This window comes from Capsicum annuum, chromosome 2 (assembly GCF_002878395.1).
Source record: "Capsicum annuum cultivar UCD-10X-F1 chromosome 2, UCD10Xv1.1, whole genome shotgun sequence".
In the NCBI taxonomy this organism is placed as follows: domain Eukaryota; kingdom Viridiplantae; phylum Streptophyta; class Magnoliopsida; order Solanales; family Solanaceae; genus Capsicum; species Capsicum annuum.
Window position 1 is genome coordinate 805432 of NC_061112.1, and position 17609 is coordinate 823040.

Here is a 17609-nt window from a genome sequence, read left to right on the forward strand (position 1 = left end):
AGTAAACTGGAACATGGAGGGAAGTGGCAACATAGTCAAGAATAGATGGAACGAACTGCATTACCACTTTTTGCTATTGGTGTAGATCTGAGTATATGCATGACCCTCTGGCTATTATAGACATACTAGGATCTTGTAAGATGAAGTAGGATCTAGGAATAGTTTCCTTTTTTCCTTTTCTTTTTGGTTGTCTGTTCCTACACAATAGGATGTAGGCTGGGTTGTAAATTTTTGGATTCCAGCCTCTGAGCTGATGATTAATATACAAAATGTTACCTTTGTCAAAAAAAGAAGAAAAGTGCTGTATTTAATTAGAAACTATAAGTATTTAATTAATGAAGGATAATTTGGTAATTATAAATTGCATGATAAGGATATCTTGGTCTTGAAAAATTCATTTTTGCTTCTACTTCTTGGAAAGAGCAAAAATTTTGTAGTTCCTTCCTAATAGCGGAATAACTGTTATGACTGTTTCTCAAGAACACCTTTTTTGTTTGCCAAACACCTCAAAAAGCGCCTCCAAGAAGCTTGTCCAAACAGGCTATAATACTAAAATATGATACCTCTTACTTCAGATTCTTAATTCATTCTCGATTCTTTTTTCTTTTTTGAAAGTTATACTCTTAATTCTTAAGAGAACCTTTTTAATTAGAGATGTATAGCATTATCTGGAGCTCAATATCAATTATCGCTAGGGAAGTTCCCACCATGATGTATTGATGAAATCAAAAATCATGTCATAGAATGTAAGGGGGGTTAGAAAAAAAATGGCGTTTTTTGAAGCTACTATTCAGGAAAAGGAATGTGAATTTTCTCTGCCAGCAAACAAACAAAAGCTCAGCACTTCCCACAACATTTTTCAGTCAGTTGAACCTGGTCGAAGGGAAGATTTTCTGTCTTTGGAGGTTGATGATTCAAACATTATGATTATATGATATTAGGAAACATGGAACGAACATTCGAGGGTGTCTCCGTCTCAGTCCAACTCATGAATTCTTTGACTGTGTTTTGAAAGGTATTTTTCTGGGGTTCTTCTCCCAGGAATAGTTCCAACAAATCACTTCTGTGGCTTTTGTCACTGACACCATTCTTCTTTGGAATTAGCGCTATTGAGAAGCATTGAGACTTTTCCCTAATGAATCTTCAGTGTGGAGCCATGATAATATCTGATTTGATTGTGCCCTAACACTTTTTGTTGAAATCTATGGTGAACCCATTTGCACTAGGAGATTTGTCCTCAAAACAACCTATGATAACAACCTGGAATCTCATCCTCCTCAAATGGCCTTTGCATGTACTGGTTCTCTTCCTCTGAAATGGTTAGATTATTGTCCAAAGTCCAAGAAGGTTTTCATTGGGTCAAGGCAATTCTCAGAATCCCATTTGTCTCCTTCAAAATTCTCCACTTGATTATTGTTAAGAGTTCCACATTGGCAAAGGGATGAACAATTGGTCTCCTTAAATGGACTTGGACAATCCTCCCATCATGAGCTAGCTTTGAGGTTGATTTAGGCCCAAGATATATTTCTTTACATGGTATAAGAGGCAAGCCCATTCCATCTTTGTTTACCGATGTTTGACCCCCATATTTGGGCATGCTCCAGCTAACAAGATTTGGGCATGCGAAAGAGGTTAAGAGTCCCACATCGGTAACAGGATGGGTAATTGGTCTATTTATGTGGACTTGGGCAATCATCCCCTCATGAACTAGCTTTTAAGGTTGAGTTAGGCCCATGTGTCATTTCTTTATAGGGATGTTGGACCCCTATATTATATCGTCCACGCTTAAGTTAACGAGGTGGGCACGTGCGGGGAGTGTTAAAAGTCCCACATCAACAAAGGGATAAGCAATTGGTCTCCTTATATGGACTTAGAAAATCCATCCCACATGAGCTAGCTTTTGAGGCTGAGACAGGCCCATGTGCCATTTCTTTACATGGTATTAGAGTCAGGCCAATCCCAATCTTCGTTCACTGATGTTGGACCCCCATATTATACTGTCCACGCTCCACCTAACGAGTTCTGGACGTATGGGGGAGTGTAAAGAGTCCCATATTGGCAAAGGGATGATCGATTGGTCTCCTTATATGGAATTAGGCAACATCCCCTCATAAGCTAAGCTTTTGGGGTTAAACTAGCCCAAGACCTATTTCTTTACATGGTATCAAAGTCAGGCACATCCCAATCTTTGTTTACCGATGTTGGCCCCATAATATATTGTCCATGTTTCAATTAACGAGGTCTGGGCATGCGGGGGAATGTTAAGAGTCTCACATCGGCAAAGTGATGGGTAATTGGTCTCGTTATATGAACCTGGGCAATAATTTCCCCATGAGCTAGCTTTTGGAGTTGAGTTAGGCTCGAGATCTATTTCTTTACAGAGTGTTCTCTACCCCGTGAATGAAATTCCCGATCTACATGAAGTTGTAGGAACCCTGGCTTGCAATGTTAGCTATTTTCTGGCTATATATATCTTGGTCTTGCAATGGTTCGGACACGTGAAGAGGAGGTGCATGGATGCCCCGGTCCGTAGGTGTGAGAGGCTAGCGTTGGATGGTTTTAGGCGGGGTAGGGGTAGGCCGAAGAAGTACTGGGGTGAGGTGATTAGGCGGGACATGGAACAGTTACAGCTCACCGAGGACATGACCCTAGATAGGAAGATCTGGAAGACGCGAATTACGGCAGAGGATTAGGGCCAGTTTGGGTCGCTAGTGTAGGGAATTACTTGGTGGGGGTTTTATTCCTGTTATGATTCCGTGTTCTGTGTTCCATGTTTTATTACGAATCTGTGTGCTTTCCTCTGTTTTATAATACTTATGGGTGCCGTATTTATGTTATGTAATCTGCTTCTGTGCTTTACTATGTGTTTGTGTGGTATCTCGTGCCTTGAGCCGGAGGTCTATCGGAAACAGCCTTTCTACTTCATCAGAGGTAGAGGTATGGATTGCGTACATCTTACCCCCCAGACCCCACTAGGTGGGAATACACTGGGTTTGTTGTTGTTGTTGTTGTTGTTGTTGTATATATCTAGGTCTTCCAATGGTGTAAACGCAAAAACATCTGTTTTTTGGGATGGCATATAGGAAAGCTTGAAAGAAAGTTGTCTTTGTTGGAGGAAAAATATTCTCTCCCTTGATGGTAAGCTTATATTAATCAACAGTGTTTTCAACTCTCTACCAGCATATACCAAGTCATTATTCTCTGTACTAGTATCAGTAGTCAAAAGGTTGGACAAACTTTTTTTCTTTCCAGATAAGGTAAAGAATTTTATTAATAACTAGTACCAAAAAGGTCCATAAAAACTAAAAAAGACCATTTCTATTTTGGGGCGTCTCATGATTTTGACACATTTCCGTTTAACTTCCAAAATTCAAATTCATTAAAATATTCAAATTTTAAACTTTTGATGCTAGCTTTCCAACCATTACTTTGATATTTTCTTCTACTACTATATATATCTTGTATCTATTTATCTATCTTAGTTCTTTTATATATATATATATATATATATATATATATATCACACATACAGACACACACACAAGAACACTCCATCGCAATTGTGGTGGTATCTGACTGGGCACCGAGTTTATCAAGGAAAGGAAGACTTTTAAATCTTGTAGTCTAAAATAAGCCATAGATATTTGTGTGGCTATAAATTATCTCATTAAGGGTAACTAAAATTTTTGAAGTCAAATTCTTAAAGGTGTCATTCTTTTTGGAACTTGCTAACAAGGAAGGAGTGTCACATAAATAGGAGTACATGCATATGTCATAGCTAACATCTTAAACTACTGCAGAGTCAAATATCATTTTATAAACAGGACACAGGGAGTAATAGACTAACTGCCAACAAATATATCAAAAAAAAAAAATTGAGATAAACAAATATATCAAATAATTTAAGCTGAAAATACATTGAGAAATAAAAAACCTGTATACAGCCCCTACTGAGAGCACCACCTCCAAGATACTTGTTCGCAAAATCCACTTCAATAGCTTCACTTGAGTGATCTTCAATGAAGCCTGAATTGAAAATCTATAAAGAAACAAAGAAGTTATCCCTGCGAAAACTAACACCTTCTATCAAAAAATAGTGAAAAATATAGTTTAATTTATTACCTTAAAAGGGCAAAGAGAAATACTGGATTGGCTCCAGAAATTTTCCTTTGGATAAGGAAAAGAAAATGTACCATGTTCTAGAGCAATAACTTTTCGCTCGAAGGAGATGTAGCCCACAGGAATCATTGAGCCAATCCTCTCAAAATAGTGAAGAATGCACTTTAATTTATTTTCAAGTTTCTCGTCAAAATGATCATACAGATACCTGAAAAACACGTTTTTTAACCAGATGAACTTCCTTTCTGCATTCCAAGAATCTAACACATAAAATGGCATTTTGCAACCATAAAAGAGAGTAAGGCAATAGCTTCAGTAGATAATTTCTATAAATAGCTTCAGAACTACAAAGCCACAATCTACTTTAGTGCTTTATACAGGCTTGGGTTACTCCTGATACACCATAGTTAGGATGCTATCTAGACCTTTTTTTTCTTGTGAAATAGCTCGACAGCCGTTCTCTGTCTCTGATTTCTTAGGTCAAACTCCTCACTAAGTGATTGCTATGAGTACAAAATGTCAGTATCTTGTAAGGGTCTCAATTTCAACATGCTTCTTTTGTTTGCACAATTTTGTTCTCTCAAAGACTTATATGGAAACTTCTCAATGAGAAAAATAAAACACTCAGATGTAGAAACATAATGCATATTAAATAAAATTCTGAAGCATAAAGAAAACAACTCACAAGTGACTTGATTCGTCATTCTCTATAAGATGTTCTGCTTGAAAGTTCCTCAGCTTATTCGAAGATTTTACTTTTGATATCGACTAACGCCACTAATACATCTAAACTGTAACAAAATGGTTTACCATATTAACCTCTTTCAGAATTCAGAACAGACTGTTTTTAGAGCTCTTGTAACCTCTAGTTATCCTGAACCCATTTCTATGAGCTGATAGAACATACTGAGCCATATGCTTTTAACTTATCAATGCTACATTTTCTCTGGTGTCAGAGGGCGCTGCTGGGAAGTGGAATCTCTATGATGTCTTTCTTTCCTTAATGGAAGAGCCATGTATACTCTTGCTAATCAGTAAATCCAGAGTCTAGACATATTAAGTAGTGCAGTATTGGTTCTTGAACTCCACCATCTACAAGTAACCAACAAAAAAAATTATATGTTTCTATCTCAGTGTTACATTATGATGTGTAAAGAATGGATCTTGGGCCTAACTCAACCTCAAAAGCTAGCTCATGAGGGGAGGATTGTCCAAGTCCATATAAGGAGACCAATTACCCATCCCTTTTCCGATGTGGGATACTTAACACTCCCCCGCACGCCCAGGCCTTGTTAACTGGAGCGTGACAATATAATTGTCAATTTTCTGTTGAATGCCTCTCAATATTGAGAGTTTTGTCATTAAATAGAAAATATTCAATGATTACATCCCTAAAGATCCGTCTTCCTATCCTTAAAGATCAGTTTTTCTATCCCTTTAAATCCGTTATTCTATCCCACCAAATCTGCTCTTACTAAAGTCACTATTATTCTCTTTAACTACTAAATCAAATCTATATAATTACACTAATATACAACAATATATGATTACATTAATATACAATATTTACATCATGCTAACATCCCCCTCAAATTGATGCTGGTAGATCAAGAAGCATCAATTTGCCAACGAGAAATTGATGTCATTGTCGTGCCATTGATTTTGTAAATGCATCAGCTATTTGAAGATCATTGGACACGTGCGGAAGAGTAATGACACCTTTATCTACAGCCTCTCGTATATAATGACAGTCTACTTCGATGTGTTTGGTCTGCTCATGATAAACCGGATTAGTAGCAATCTGAATAGCACTTGTATTGTCAGCATGGAAAGGAGTAGGATTAGATTGAGGAAATCCAATCTTAGCAAATAGTCCACAAAGCCACACAATCTCGGAGCAAGCAGTAGACATTGCTCGATATTCAGCCTCTGTTGAAGATTTTGACACGCAGTCTTGCTTCTTACTCTTCCAAGATATCAAAGACTCCAAGAAACATACACCGACCAGTAACCGAACGATAAGTGTCGGAACATCCCGCCCAATCAAAATCACTAAAAGTATTAAGACGAATAGGCGAACCACTAGGAAAGAATAATCCACGATTAGATGTTCCTCGAAGGTATCGAATGATGCAACGGACAGCCACCAAATGAAAATGATGGGGAGGTTGCATGAACTGACTAACTTGTTGAACTGCAAAAGAGATATTAGGCCTGGTAATAGTAAGGTAATTTAAGCTCCCAACTAATTGCCGAAATATAGTTGGATCAGGAAGAAGATCGCCTTCCTCCTGGCGATACTTTACATTCAATTCTAATAGAGTATCCACGGAGGAGAATCCTGAAGACCTGCCAAAGAAATCAAATCTTGGGTATATTTGTGTTGATTTAGAAACACACCGAATGAATCACGATGAACTTCCAAACCCAAGAAATATGTAAGAGTACCAAGATCTTTCATATGAAAAGAATCCTTAAGTTGTTGTTGCAGGCTAGTGATTAGTGAAAAATCAGTTCCTGTAATAATAATGTAATCGACATATACCAAAAGAAGAACACAACCTGTGGATGTTTTCTGAAGAAACAAAGATGAGTCATAATTGCTCTGCTCAAAAGAAAATTGTAGCAAAGTAGATCGAAATTTGTCAAACCAAGCTCTGGGAGCTTGTTTTAATCTATACAAAGACCATTTCAACTTGCATACATCTGATGTAGGCAATGAGAACAAACCTGGTGGAGGTTTCATATAAATATCCTCTTTGAGATCACCATGAAGAAAAGCATTTTTGATATCCATTTGATGAAGAGTCCAGTTTTGTGAAGCCGCAATGGCAACAATAGTTCTCACCGTCGTCATTTTTGCTACAGGTGCAAAAGTCTCTTCATAGTTCACACCACACTCCTGTTTGCTACCGAGAACAACCAACCGAGCTTTGTATCGATCAAGAGTTCCATCAGAATGAACAAAGATTTGGGATGGGCCTGGCTCTGATACCATGTGAATAAATATAAGAGAAGAATATTATTGAATTGTTGTAACTATATGATTACATTGAGACCCTATTTATAGACATTACATTCCAATCCTTTTCCTAATAGGACACTACACGTGAAGAGATATAAGAGAAGAATATTATTGAATTGTTATAATTATATGATTACATTAAAGCCCTATTTATAGACATTACATTCCAATCCTTTTCCCAATAGGACACTACATTACAATCCCTTTCCAAGTAGGATTCTATGTGTTATTCCGATTCCTACTCATATTCTAACACTCCCCCTCAAGCTGGTGCATAGAAGACATATGTGCCAAGCTTTTTATGGATGTAACTAATACGAGAACCGGTGAGGGACTTGGTGAAGATATCTGCAAGAAAACTGATAAGGACTTCTTTGGACGTCTGGGAGACCTCAATTGAAGCGGAACAAATTGAAAAGTGATCCGAAAAGCAGTAAACATCTCTGGAAAGTCGATGTGTCACTGAAAAATTGCCGGAAACTGGTTAAAATATATAGGTCATCTCGAAATCAAGAGATAGTAGATGTTGAACAAGATAGTCACCAGAGAACTGGCCAGAACATACTCACACGCCGGATTATTAGATTTGATGGCTATTAGATTTGATGGCTGAAAAGTGGTCACCATTTGAGAAAAAACTATATGGGTAGGGCCGGAATGATAACACAACCCTACTGAAAAAGAGAATTATATGGGTAGGTCGGAATAATGGCACGATCCTACTGAAAAATAGAAATTATAGGGGTAGAATCGGAATGACGACACGACCCTCCTGAAAAAATAGAAATTATATGGGCAAGGTCGGAATGATGATACGACCCTACTAAAAAAGAGAATTTATATGGGCAGGGTTGGAATGACGGCACAACCCTACTGAAAAAGAGAACTTATATGGATAGGGTCGGAATAATGGTACAACCCTACGCAAATCAGATCTGAGGAGTCACCGTAAAGACGCATGGAACTACACATACCATATCTAAGGAGTCACCGGAAAGACGCATAGTGCTATGCAACTCAGATATGAGAAAGTCGTCCAAAAAGATGCACGGTACTACGCAAATTAAATATGAGTAGTCTGGAAAGATGCACGATGCTACGCAAATCTGATATGAGAAAGTAGTCACCAGAAAGATGGTGCTACACAAATTAGATATAAGAAAGTAATCACCAGAAAGATGCATGGTGCTACACAAATTCGATATGAGAAAGTAGGGGAAAGAAGTGCGATGGCCTAACTTTTGCTAACATGATCATTGGCCGGACGAGCGGCATATATCGGTTATAGCCGCCCGCCAGCAGCGGAAGCTCTTTGATTCTCTACCAAGATCGTAGCTCATGAGGGGAGGATTGTCCAAGTCCATATAAGGAGACCAATTACCCATCCCTTTTCCGATGTGGGATACTTAACAATGTGCAACTTTACGCATACAAAACAGAAAAAAAGGGGATGCCTGAAAAATGCAGGATGGAACTCAAGAGCACTAGAAAACAACAGTGATAGGATTGTGAAAGGCCACAGTACCCAATAGTTGGAGAAGGCTGCATCATAAAACATGACATTCAACTCTCCCATATTATTTTTAACACAAAATACTTATGAACAAACTTCTCACAAGTTAAAGTTATTGAAATGTAAAATCTGCTCTTTGAGGAGAGTTCCACAATTATAACTATATCAGGATCAAGTGAAGTAGCATCAAGTGCTATAGATAAATTTGGCTTGTTTTGTAGCAGATGGTACTTAATGTTGGAATTTAAGGATTCAAACATAGAGATAACAGAAATGTGGCGCTGTTTGTGGATGCAGTTTTCCAACAGCTGAAAAGAAATAAGATTGTGTTCGAAAACCTCAACACAGAACTTAGAATGCAACAGACATGAAAGACATATGAAAGAACCAATGTGAGAGATAAGTGCAACAGCTATAAAAAGAAATAGACTACACCATTCTCCAAAAAAAAAAAAAAAAAAAAAAAAAGAAAAAGCAGCTATAAAAAGATAGGCAGTCGATAAAACATACGCAAACAAGTGATCAAAGTTGATCATCGGAAGATGTTTGGCGCCTCTAGCACTGGTAGGGAATAGACAAAAGAAGGAACATGCAAGAAGAGCACCCACTAATTCCTGAAAGAAAAAGGTTGACAATCATGATCACTCTACGCTATAAATACTTACTGCAAAGTTAAGAATCAAATTTCGATTCACACTATAGTGTAACTTATCAAAATTGCAACTCATGATGCTATTTTTTAAATTCCAAAGAAACTTTATCATTCATTCAACTGCATGCCACCATAATCTGCAAGTGGGTCTGTGAATTTTTGTTAGTAAAAATCTTAGTTATTGTGGAGTGAGTCCCTTGTGAAGGCGCAGGTGCTTTAGGTGTATGTCTCGTGAGACAAGATCCCCATATGTTAGACCAGGGCATCTTAGGACTGCCTCATCCCTGGGCGAGTCCCAGGCGCGGCATCCCAATTCTGCTTTTTCAAAAGATATTCTTTTTGCCATTGGAATGAAAATAGGCATAATAGAATGGAGTGATTTGATACTTCAAGTAGCCCAAGCTTTACAATGAGTAATTGAGTTCTTTTAGAGCACAAAACTACGAATTACCAAATACTCCTTAAATATTAGTTAACCTAAGAATAATCTTAAAACCTGACTCAGGAAAACAATTCCCGGCTGTTGTGATTCCAATAAGCGAAGACCAGTGTTGACTCCTTTAACAATTCCACCATCAGCCTTCTCATAGTGAGTCTCTAATAAATAAGGCAATCGCAATAGCAAATCTGCCAATTTCGGCACCACTTGTTCAAACCATTTAGCAGCTTCATCCCTAGTAATTAACTGCACCAACATTTCGAGTATTGAAGACCACACAATAAACAAACAGAGTAGGCGAGAAGTAAAAAAGGTTTACATCATCAAAGAAGAGGGCAAATCCGTCTGAAGCAGCAGAGGAAATTGAAGAATCAGGGAGAGAGAGGGAGTTTCGAATGTCAAAAATTGCGAGGAAGAGGACTTGGCCGGAGTTAACGTTGCTGTAATGAGGGCCCTGGGAAAGGGCTTTGAATGCTTCAACAACTGGAGGTGGCCAGAAAAGGGAAGATGATCGGAGACAAAGTGGCAAAAAGGGAAGGATTGAATTCAAGTCTTCTCTATTCTCCATTGATGGACCTTTTCCTTTGTTCTCAAAGCTTTTAAGATTTAAGAAAATTGAAAGGAAATTGAAAGAAAGGTGAGGGTGAAAAGAAAATTTAATCAAGTTAATGATTACTTTATTAATATTTTTAAAATTTTATAATATTTTTGAAAATATAAATTAATATACACCCGTCTCCTCTCATATTCATTACCGTAAGAATTGGGTTCAAGCTTTTTCCAGCTCCTTCTCATCGGGCACAGCTCCTCTCCAGTAGTTTTATTGTCCAGTTTGTCCGGTGGAGGAGTAATCTACTGACAGCTGAACAATTATACCTAAGGATTATTAAGTGATTAAGTTAAAAAATTATTTTAATAATGATTAAAATATACCAACATTTTTATATTTTATTTACTTTTCTTGTAGCAATGTTAATGGCGAGAATTGCGGCAAAAATTATGCAGAAATTTTTTTTCTGTTGGAAAAAGTTTTTCTTACCATGAAAAAAAGGAAATTTCAACGAGAAATCAATACAACATTACAGAAAATTAAACCATTTACAAGGATCAACAACAAAAGATCGCAAAGAACAAGAAAATCAGTTGAAGAACAATTTTATTTTCTCGGAAAGAAGTAAAGACACAAAAGCAGGTTATTCGTTGCTTTAACCTTTTCTTATAATTGCAAATGTCGATAAATAGCTGCAAATGTTAATGTGTAGAAGTGTCTATCACATGTTTGATAAACTGCCTTAACTAAACTTTTGTAGTAATCAAATTATTTAACATCCTTTTACCAATCACCAATGTAATATACCTGCGAAATTAACTTTTGTTTGTGAAGTAACATAGAACTTTAACTACGTATTTTGATTGGTTTCCCGTTTCATTCTATTTATTATTCAATAATGGATGGATAGAACCTTTTAAACATTATTCTGGATATTATTTTTAATTGGTTCACTCCATGTTTCACATTAAAATTCTTTTTAACTATAGAATTTACTAACTATTCTCTTGTTTATATTCTTTGTATTTAGATTAATAGACATTGGATTTAGTGGGTTTCAAAGTGGATGTAATGTGCCTATAAAACTTGGGATGGAGTTTGATTTGGAAGAATATACATATGAATATTATAATCAATACGCTAGTGCAGTTGGTTTTAGTATTAGGAAAGAATATGTTAACAAAAACAAAATTTAAGGATATGTGACTTCAAGAAAATTGACATGTTATAAAGAAGGTTATAGAAACAAAGACAAAAGAGATGCAGCGGTTCAAAGAAAAAAAGGTGAAACTAGAACAGGATGCTTAGCTCATATTATTGTTTGTCGTCAGTCAAGTGGAATGTTTCGCGTCACTTCGTTTGAAGAGAATCATAATCATCCTCTTGTTCCTTCTTCTTTGTCTCATATGTTGCCCTCACAAAGAAAGATAAACGTTGCTCAAGCATATGAAATTGACTTATTAGATGATTCAGGGATACGTCCTAAAGCTTCATTTAATTTTTCTACTCGTCAAGTTGGAGGACAATCTTTTCTAGGTTACACAAAGAGAGATCAAAAAAATTATCTTCGGGATAAAAGAAAAGATAGTTTGAAACGTGGAGTGGCTCGAAGTTTGATTGATTATTTTGAGAAAAGAATATTAGAAGATCCGGTTTTTCGGTATTCTTTATAATTAGATGATGATGGTTTGATAACAAATATATTTTGGACCGATGCAAAGATGATAAGAGATTTTAAGATTTATGAAGATATTATTTCTTTTGACACGACATATAGAACAAATAAAGAGTATAGACCTTTGGCATTGTTTGTTGGTTTAAATAATCACAGGGAAATGGTTATATTTGGAGCAGCCCTTTTATATGAAGAATCAACTAAATTTTTTGAATGGCTTTTTAATGCATTCTTTAGGATTATGTCTGCAGATAAACCACAAACAATTTTTACTGATCAAGATCCTGCAATAGTTGCTGCTATCTCATTGGTAATGCCACAAACATATCATCGTCTTTGTGTATGGCACTTGAAAAAAAATGCATTTAAATATCTTAATCATATCTTTAGAGCTAATGAGTCATTTCCTAGAGATTTTAGCAAATTACTTTATGATTATGAGTATGAGGAGGATTTTTTAAGTGCGTGGAAGGAAATGCTTGAGAAATATGATCTTGAGGATAATAGTTGGCTGAAAAATACGTTTGCAATAAGGGAGAAATGGTCCATAACATATGAAAGAAATACATTCCTAGCAGGTATGCGAAGCACACAATTAAGTGAGAGCTTTAATGCATTTTTAAGGGATATTTAAAATCTGATTTGGATATTGTTCAATTTTTTAAACATTTTCAATGATTAGTTGATGATAAACGTGTGAATGAGAATAAGTCAAATTTTGACATGACTCAAAGAATACCTATTTTAAAGGTTAAACTTCCTTTATTGATTCACGCTACGGAAGTGTACACCCCAACTATATTTAATATGTTTCAAAATGAATGGAAAGGTCATTACTGGTTTCAATAAAGGATTGTTATGACGAAGGAGAAGTGGTTACCTACAGTGTTAGTAGTCTTGGAAGTGTTAAGAAGCATGTTGTAGCAGTTAAGCAATCAGTAATTCAAGTTTCTTGTAGTTGTAAATTATTTGAATTTTTAGGTATATTATGTAGACATGCCTTGAAGATCCTAGACATACTGAATATAAAGGATATGATTCCGGTACATTACATATTAAAGAGGTGGACCAAAGATGGTACAAATATAAACTAGATGAATGCTAGTCTACTTGAAAAAGACATTGATCCAAAAGTTGAAGTAACAACAAGGTATAGACATTTATGTCATACTTTTGTGCAAATTTCAAATGAAGCTTCAGAATACAAGGAAGGATATGAATTGGCTGTAAAAGGTGCGAATGAAATAATTGTCAAGTTAAAGGATATTAAGAGGATGAATGAATTAGAAGAAAAGTTGGCTCCAAGCAATAGTATTCAAAACGAATTTAGTGAAATAGTATTTGTTGACAATACAAACTTCACAAAGGTGATTAGGCTGAAAAGAAAGGAACCAACTCGTCGTTCTAATACTCGTCCAAAGAGTTTTACGGAAAAGTCCAAGAAGAAAAGTAGGACTTCATTGTCATCTTCTCTATGTCAAACTAGCCAGCAGTTAGATCACCTTCCAAGCCTTCAGGTCTCATGTTCGCCTTTATCTGACACATCAAATGCTATGGTATCTCACGACATTTTACATTTTTAGTTGTTTGTTTTATTTTTGTAAAAAATAAATATTTTATTTACGAAATTTTACTAATAATATTGTTGTTGTATAACGTAAAAAATCTCGTTATCTTTTAATTAATAGGATGTTACGGAAGAAAGTTTTCCTCCATGGTGCTCTTCACAATTATCTCAAGAATCATCCATTGGAAGTCTGACTCAACTCTCAAGAGTTAGTGAAAAACTTTTTTACTACTTCACATATGTATGTATTTTTCTAGTAAGCAATGTTATTCATCATAAGATGTCGTTTATATCAATTACAGGATGTTTCTTTTCCTGATTCAAACAACTATTCTCAACATTAATTATGGAAAATTCATAAAAGAAGAGATTACATTATGATCCTTGTCTGGAGTAGCAGGTTGGTTAACTTCGGGCTTTGTATTCGAGCGTAATTGACATTCATTTCTATGAGTTGATCCTTTCCCCCTTTATTTTCATAGATATCAAGAAAATGGTAACTACGAAAGGGAAGAAATCTAAGAGAACTCATGAAAGCATCAATAACAGATATGGGTGCCATTTTTCGTTTCTAGTGAGGATGTACTTTCCTAGATGGTACCAGGCTTGCATAACTATTTTCATCTTGTTCAGTTGTTTCCAATACCAGCTAATTATCTTTTTCAGGAACATGAGTCCATATGTCTTCACCAGGCTTCATATAGATGTTGTGTAATGTGCACCCACAGCAGTGATGGGGTCAAGATTTTTGCTAAGGGGCTCATAAGTAAATATAAAAACTAATCGAAGGGGGTTCAACATCTATTATATATACATTAAAAATAATTTTAACTTTGTATATATAACATAATTTTCCGTCGAACGGAATTCGGATGAACCTTCTGACTATAGTATTGATCCGCCACTGACCCATAGGACCTATATTTTCTCCTTGCTATGCTGCATATGTTAGAATTTAAGATTTTTCTAAGTTTTACATCATTTTCTTGAAAAAGTTACGAAAACAATTTATGAAGATAAGTTAGCTTCCCAGGAAAAGAAAAACCATTAAATTGAAAAAATAAGTTAGAATATAATTGAAAATAATGAACTAAAGAAGAACATTAAATTGAAAAAATAAACAAAAAAAATCATGAAGATAAGTTAGCTTCCCAGGAAAAGAAAAACCAACCAACTTGAGCAGCAATTCTCGCCATTAACGTTGCTATAAGAAAAATAAATAAAATAGAAAAGTGTTGTATATTTTAACCATGGTTAAAACAACTTTTTGGCTTAATCACTTAATAACCCTTAGATGTACAATTGTCTAGCTGTCAGTAGATTACTCCTCTACTGGACAAACTGGACAATAAAGGTACTGGAGAGGAGCTGCTCCCCTTCTCATCAATAGACCAAAACAATGTCTCTCCCCTCCCCCCTTCATTATCTTGACTGTTTCTCTCAACCAACAGTTCTGTAAATTTCTTACTTCAATTTTTGGCGACAAATAGTTGGGCTTTGAGTTATTTTTCATCTTTCAACCTTTAACCGACGTGACAGCATTGCTCTCTGGCGACCACAACTTCGAGTTATCTATCGTCCCTTTTCTTCTTTCACAGGTAAAAATTAGGGCTTTCAGTTATTAAGAAAAAAAGGAACTTGAGTCAACTTCTCTTCTAGAATCGGTTAACGATTTCCATATTTACTGCTTAAATTTGAAATGGGGATCGAAGAAAAAACTAATTTCTGGTATTTCTTATTCTTCTCTTCTCTCTCTGGAGTGAAAAATGTTTTTTTCTTGTTACTGTAGTTCTTGTTGTCGAACTATTGATTCGATTTGTAGGTGTCGATTGAGTTTTTTGAAGTTTGATTTTTGTTCTTTGAGTTTGTACAAACAAAATGACAATTTTGGTGTTTTTGGTCATTGTTGATGTTCTTAGGAGGGTGTTGTATTAGTGTTGCTGGGTTGATTTGTTGTTGTTCTTGGTAAAAATTGTGTATTTAATATTAAATGGTGATATTGTTGCCGTTCTATTGAATAAAATCCTGCTACTTATTTTTTTTCTTGCAACAGATAAACCATCTAATATAACAGCTGAACCATCTGATGTAATAGTTAAACCATATAATGTAACAGATGAACCATCTGATGCAACAGTTGAATCATCTGATGCAACAAATGAATAGTCTGTTATTTAAAATCCTATCAATTATTTCAACAGGATGACATTTCAAAGACTTTGATTTCTCCCAACAGATAATTCATCTGTTATAATAGATGATGCTGATGTTGGAAGGAATCTAAACAATATTGAGAGTTGGTCTATTGCACAGACTAGTCATCTGTTTTAACAGATGAGTTATTTGTTGAAAGAAATTACAATAGTATAGAAACTATTTTTATTATTTACAACAGATTACTCTTTTGTTGCAACAGGTTAATTATATGTTGGAACAACTGAACCATCTGATGCAATAACTGAATCATATGTTGTTTGAAATCCTACTAGCTATTTCAACAGGACGACATGTTAAAGTCTTTGATTTCTACCAACAGATAATTCATTTGTTGTGACAGATGAGGCTTCTGTTGAAATAAATCTAAACAATAATGACATATGATTTATTGCACAAACTAGTTATCTATTTCAACAAATGAGTAATTTGTTGAAATAAATTACAATAGTACATAAACTACTTTTATTATTTACAACAGATTACGCTTCTGTTGCAACAGATTAATTTCTCCTAACAGATAATTTATCTGTTACGACAGATGAGGCTTCTGTTGAAAGAAATCTAAATAATATTGATACTTTATTTGTTGCACAAACCAATCATCTGTTTCAATAGATGAATGATCTGTTGAAAGAAATTACAACAGTATAGAAACTATTTTTATTGTTTATAATAGATCAATCTTTCGTTGCAATAGGTTTGTTATATGTTGCAATAGATAACACGTTTGTTGCAACATAAAAACTCATCTGTCTTTGTCTTGCACTTTTGATCAATGTGCAAAGGTTACGGGAGAGCCGCATGAGCTAAAAAAGTGAATATATATCATCTGTTTCAACAATAAAATAGACTATATATCTGTTGCAATAGCTGACATATCTGCTAAAAATTATCAAACAGATATATGCATCTATTGCAATAGTTAACTAAAAAGTTGCATCAGACGCATTATTTGCTGTAACATATGGCTCGTTTATAATATGTGCAATACATCGATGTCATTTTTTACTACCTCCAAAAAAAGCTAAGTTGCAAACATAAGAATAATAGAGACACACAACAGGCAATTATTTGTACAAAGTTTACATCAATAATGCCTACAATAGGTATTGTCAACGACAGCCAAAAATTTCTCAAAATGGGGAATGCTTAATCAACATCATCAAAGGTTTTAGCATTCCAGCTGGCTTACCTTGGCATTTGATCTATGAAGTGTGTATCCCAATTAATTACGGTGATGAATTTAATTGGGTGTTGGTTATCATCGTTTTAAAAAAGAAGCGCATCTGAGTTTACGACTCGATGTTGGGAAGGAGACGTTCAGGGCTATCGTCTGAGATACAAAAGTTGGCCAAATATTGCCTACTTACCTTGATGTAAGTGGCTTTTTAGACCAAAAAGTTCGTACTAATTGGTCAACGATTGAAGTATACTGGGATAAAATAGGCAATCCATTTGATGTAGAATATGTTGAAGGAATTGCTCAACAATCCATTGGTAGCCTGTAAGTATCAATCAAGTATCATGATTTAGTTTCATTTCATAAATTTCACAACGCTTATATTAATTGAATGATATGGATTATCTGATTTTTACAAATGCAAGGATTGTGGTCTTTTTGTTACCGTTTACACCGAGTATTTGAGCGATGGATTACAAGTACCAAATAATGGAATTGATACCGGATTACTCCGTAAAATATATACTACTCTTTATGGAAATACAGAGAAGCAAAATCTCAGAAACCATACGCAAGAAACATTAAAGATCCACAACGATCAAAGCCGAATTTCATAGCACCGGATGAGGAATAACTTGTCTATATTGAGTAGATCTTTACAGCATGAGTCCA

At 35.4% G+C, this 17609-nt stretch overlaps 1 protein-coding gene across 1 annotated transcript in view; it reads right to left on the reverse strand.

Annotated features, from left to right (window-relative positions):
- LOC107853110 (poly(ADP-ribose) glycohydrolase 1) overlaps nt 1–10540 on the reverse strand; it is a 38061-nt gene extending 27521 nt beyond the window's left edge. The window contains exons 1-5 of the mRNA XM_047406472.1: nt 10068–10540; nt 9806–9994; nt 9168–9271; nt 4123–4327; nt 3935–4039 (exon numbers count right to left, since the gene is read on the reverse strand). Of these exons, the coding sequence (XP_047262428.1) occupies nt 3935–4039; nt 4123–4327; nt 9168–9271; nt 9806–9994; nt 10068–10316 (852 nt within the window). The 5' untranslated portion in view covers nt 10317–10540. The remainder of the gene's footprint in view (nt 1–3934; nt 4040–4122; nt 4328–9167; nt 9272–9805; nt 9995–10067) is intronic.
- Nucleotides 10541–17609: the final 7069 nt, after the last annotated feature.